We start from the raw sequence: 4,290 nt of genomic DNA on the forward strand, positions 1-4,290 counted from the left end.
ATGACACTAAAATGATATTGGATATCATTTTTAGTTGTTGTCAACATTGTTAATGCTTCTATAGCTTCTTAAAAATGGCCAGACTCTTGTTCCACTTTGACACAGACTCAGGGACTATGGTGACATATTTGGTTTTGTGATAATTCTCCCCAGAACTCATAAAAGGTTAAGTGTTTAGAAAGACTTGTGTTGAATTTTGATTTTTTAAAAAAACTTTGTTTCTCAGATCTTAGGAAAAGTGCCATTCTCTAAAAAACCAGCTTGTTTCTTAGAAATCTTGGTTCTTCTGCTACGTTTATGGGATTCCAGCTGAAGGCGCCATCTTACCTGCGCTGGCTTGGTGAAAGTCGGCCTCTTCCCCTGCCCCATCGATAGCACTGGTATTTTCCTCAGGCCTCTCATTGGTCATGGTTCTGCGGATGCTCTGATAACTAACAGCATAAACCTGGGGTTACATGCCAACCTCCTGAAGCCGCCCTAGAGCCCAGAAGTTCCAGGCCTCCGGCCTCAACTGCTGCCTCCCAGGGTCCTATCCTTAAGAGCTACCTGTAAATGGCAGTGCACTGAAGCTCTACCCTCCACCATTTTTAATATTCCTGACAACCTAATAAAACAGAACAACTGTGTCCCTTAACCAAAGAAAAACCATCTATAATGAGGGAAAGAACAGGTTTATGTTCTACAGCAACTAGTTTTTGACAAAGAATGATTGCACTGAACAGGTCAGGTGAATAAAACTGCATTGTAAGGGAAGATTAAAAAGGTCAGAAGTTTGGCATCAAATCCCAGATGTGTATGTCTGCCTTACTAAGATCCAATGCTTTTGGCTGACTACAGGAATTATTAAGATTACTTCCTCTGTAGTTTCCCAGCAATGCAAGCGTGTATATACGCTTATGCTTTATTTTTGCTTTCGAGAGAAGTCCAGATTTAGCTAAGTGAGAGAACATTAAAGCTGGAACAAACGCCAAGTCTTCTATGCTGCACATGCAAAAGCCCAACCACAGAAGAGAGAAGTAACGTGGATCGAGAGTGCTCACCGCCGGTTCAGCTGCTCCATTTGCTGTATGGAGTTAGATCTCTGCAGGACCTGCGGGGCAGGGGGAGCAGTGGGCCGCTGCCACGTTGTGGTTCTGTTTACATGGTCCACGTAGAAGATCCTGCCGTGGCTGTCAATCCGTGCCTCCCAGTCTAAAGAGCAGGAAGGCACCAAGAGGGTAAGGAGGAGGAGCTGGGCCAGAAAGGTGGTTCATTAAGTTCAGCACAGGTTTTCTCTCTCTCACACGCTATAATTTGTGGCTAATAACATAGACCTCGCTGCGTAGCCTAGCTTCCTCTCCAGTACACCTGGGAAACTGTTGTTACTAGTTATTAAGTCTCTGCAGCAGGTATGATACAACATTCTTTTTTTTTTTTTTTAAAAAAAAGAATTTCTAAATGGGCGGTGGTGGCGCACACCTTTAATCACAGCACTTGGGAGGCAGAGACAGGTGGATTTCTGAGTTCGAGGCCAGCCTGGTCTACAGAGTGAGTTCCAGGACAGCCAGGGCTACACAGAGAAACCCTGTCTCAAAAAACCCAAAAAGATACATAAATAAAAAGTAAAAAAAGACTCTTCCACCATCCCTACCCTCCATGTGTAAGCACAGACTGCAAAAGTACATGTAATTGTTGTCATAATATTTTTCAGAGTTTCACATAAAAATGGTATTTATTTTTTCACCCAGATTTTATCTTTTTCTTCCTTCTTTAACTCCGTCCTTTCCCTCATCACTTAGAAGAAATTTCCACATGCATGTTTAAACACAATAGTGATAAATGTATGTTACAATAGTGATAAATGTATGTTTTAGAAGGAAAGTAGCTAGATAGCCATCTACATACTTCAAAGTGATCAACCAGCATCATTAGCCACACATTTCAATCTGCGCTCTCCTGGCAAGAAAAGTTACTAATTAATTAGTAATTAGGAAGATTCCTGAATTGTATATTGAGTAGCACAGTAAGTGTATTGGTCTCTGGAAACCAATGTATAACTGTATGTTCAGTAAAATCAGAGGGCAGGTCGTGTCTTCGGAATCAGGCACCCTGCTCCTGTGATCAAATGGCCACTCCCTGTTTAAATTGACAGAGCATAAGCTGATCTTTTCAACAGGACAGATTTTCAGAATGTATTACCACTAGGAGGAGGACTATACAGTAAACACAAATATACCAGAGACCTATTTTTTTTTTTAATTCAGGAAAAATCTTTCTATATCTATATATCTCTGAGGAAATTAATTAACACTTTTCTCCAGAAAAGTACAATTAGCTCAGATTTCCCTGTGATCACAAAACTCATCAACAGACTCCCTGGAGCTAGGCAGGAGCCCACAAGGAAGGCACAGTTCTCACTACCTGTGATATTCATGCCAGAAGTGAGTGGAACAAATATCTCAACCAAGTCCTTAGGCCTGCAAAGCCCTGCACTGTAGGCCCACCTGCGCAAGGCCACTAGTAAAGGCCATTGCTTTCGCTGTGGGTGGAGAAGCATCTTATACTGACCATGGCCCATTGTCACAACTGCCAAGAGAAAGAAAAGCTGAGCAGAGATAAAGCACCATACAGACACCCTCTAAATGCCACCCACGGTCCAAGGTAAGACAGGCTGCTTATACATCTGAACTCTTTGGGCACAGCTACAATTTAAGCAAAAGGACAATTCTGAAAGGACTCATCTCATGCTCAGTGTGACACACAAATTTTCCAACCCCTTTTGATCTGCTCTGAAGTTTTGTTTGGCTCCTTGGACACTTGCTTATCCCAAATAGCTCAAGAGCCAATTGTTCCATCTCATTTCTATCTTATTAGTGTTGGGATAATTTATCTATCAAGAGCATGTCAAGACAAACACATGAAAGCAGGTAGCAAAGTTTTCCCCGAGTCTGTTTATAGTAGCTCTCAAAAAAAAAAAAAAAAAAAAAAAAAAAAAAAAAGCAGAATAGGTCAGAGATTAAAAAGGAACAGAAAAGCAAGTGAAGGAATCAGAAGGAACCAGCCAAGCTTCCATGATAAGGTCGTTCCTAAGAATTGGCTCTAAGCTCTGGCAGTTGAAGCAGAAAGAAAACACACTGCTGCATACTTTCCACTCCCTGACAAAAGAAAGGTCCAAAAACCCCCAAAGCCTTCAGAGATGGAATTGTTTCCTTGGAAATAACTAAATAAAGATTTACCTAAGGAGATGTGCGTGTAGCCTGCTTAACAGCTTATATGGGCAGCAAAATGGAGAGATCTGGAAGGACTCCCCCAAATACAATTACTAGTGTGTCTTTCACAAACCGTGTAATGAGAGAACAAATGATTTTAAGTGATATAATTCTATAAAAATCCTTTTATTTGCCTTCCACAAAGACCAGGGATAACCCTAACCTATCATTCATTAAAGACATTTTTTTTTTTTAATGTAATAGGAAGAATAAGAAGCCAGAACCACAGATTTGCTCTCTAAGAATCCAGGATAGTAAATGTACTTTGAAGGCTATTGATATCAGATAGCACATCTCAGCAATAATGCCGACTTCAAGTGGGTGTTTGGCACTGGGTTAGGAAAGGCTGTTAGGCCCTTGGCATTCTTCATTGAGACCATGGTTACTTTGAAAGGTATAACCTCTTGACTGTCTTTCTAGTAGACCTGGTTTGTTCTTCACATATGAATGGATAGGAGCACTCATTTCACACCATCATAGTTTCTTTCAGATGGATGCCACTAAATAGTGATAGGCAGAGTTAGAAGACAGGATCTGGATCCCTACTTTCTTCTCCTGCCACAGTATAACCTAAAGTGAGCACCATCAGGATGGAAAATGATAGAGAAGAATGTGCTGGGGTAGGCCTCAGGGTGTCTGTACATAACCCTGGATGGTAAGAGGTCTGGTTTCTAGCTTAGTTACACTTTTGCTGTGAGACTTTCAGAAAGCTACTATGTCTCAATGCATCACCATCTCAGTAGAAAACTAGGGGACAGAACCAAACATTTTTTTCTAAAAGTCAACACATCTATTAAACAATGCCAGTTTTATTACATCAGGTTCAGAAAAGATCTAATAACATCTTAACATCATCCGTGCGTCTTATATAAATAGGCCACAAGTTCCAAACCCAGCTGGAATTCCTTAAACCTTATATATTTACGGTGGATCTCCAGAACTGCTCTCTACCCTCATTTTAGCTCTAAATGATATGACACTGCACACTGGTGTTCCACATAAGATTTCCCCACATAAACAAATACATGGTAGTAATGAGGTT

At 40.9% G+C, this 4,290-nt stretch overlaps 1 protein-coding gene across 7 annotated transcripts in view; it reads right to left on the minus strand.

Annotated features, from left to right (window-relative positions):
- Hecw2 (HECT, C2 and WW domain containing E3 ubiquitin protein ligase 2) overlaps positions 1–4,290 on the minus strand; it is a 382,291-nt gene that overhangs the window by 110,895 nt on the left and 267,106 nt on the right. For all 7 annotated transcript variants that reach the window (XM_031367485.1, XM_031367488.1, XM_031367483.1 and 4 more), the window contains 2 exons: positions 1,041–1,191; positions 328–431 (listed from right to left, as the gene is read on the minus strand). In XM_031367485.1, the coding sequence (XP_031223345.1) occupies positions 328–431; positions 1,041–1,191 (255 nt within the window). The remainder of the gene's footprint in view (positions 1–327; positions 432–1,040; positions 1,192–4,290) is intronic.

Source organism: Mastomys coucha, unplaced genomic scaffold (assembly GCF_008632895.1).
Source record: "Mastomys coucha isolate ucsf_1 unplaced genomic scaffold, UCSF_Mcou_1 pScaffold14, whole genome shotgun sequence".
NCBI classification, from domain to species: domain Eukaryota; kingdom Metazoa; phylum Chordata; class Mammalia; order Rodentia; family Muridae; genus Mastomys; species Mastomys coucha.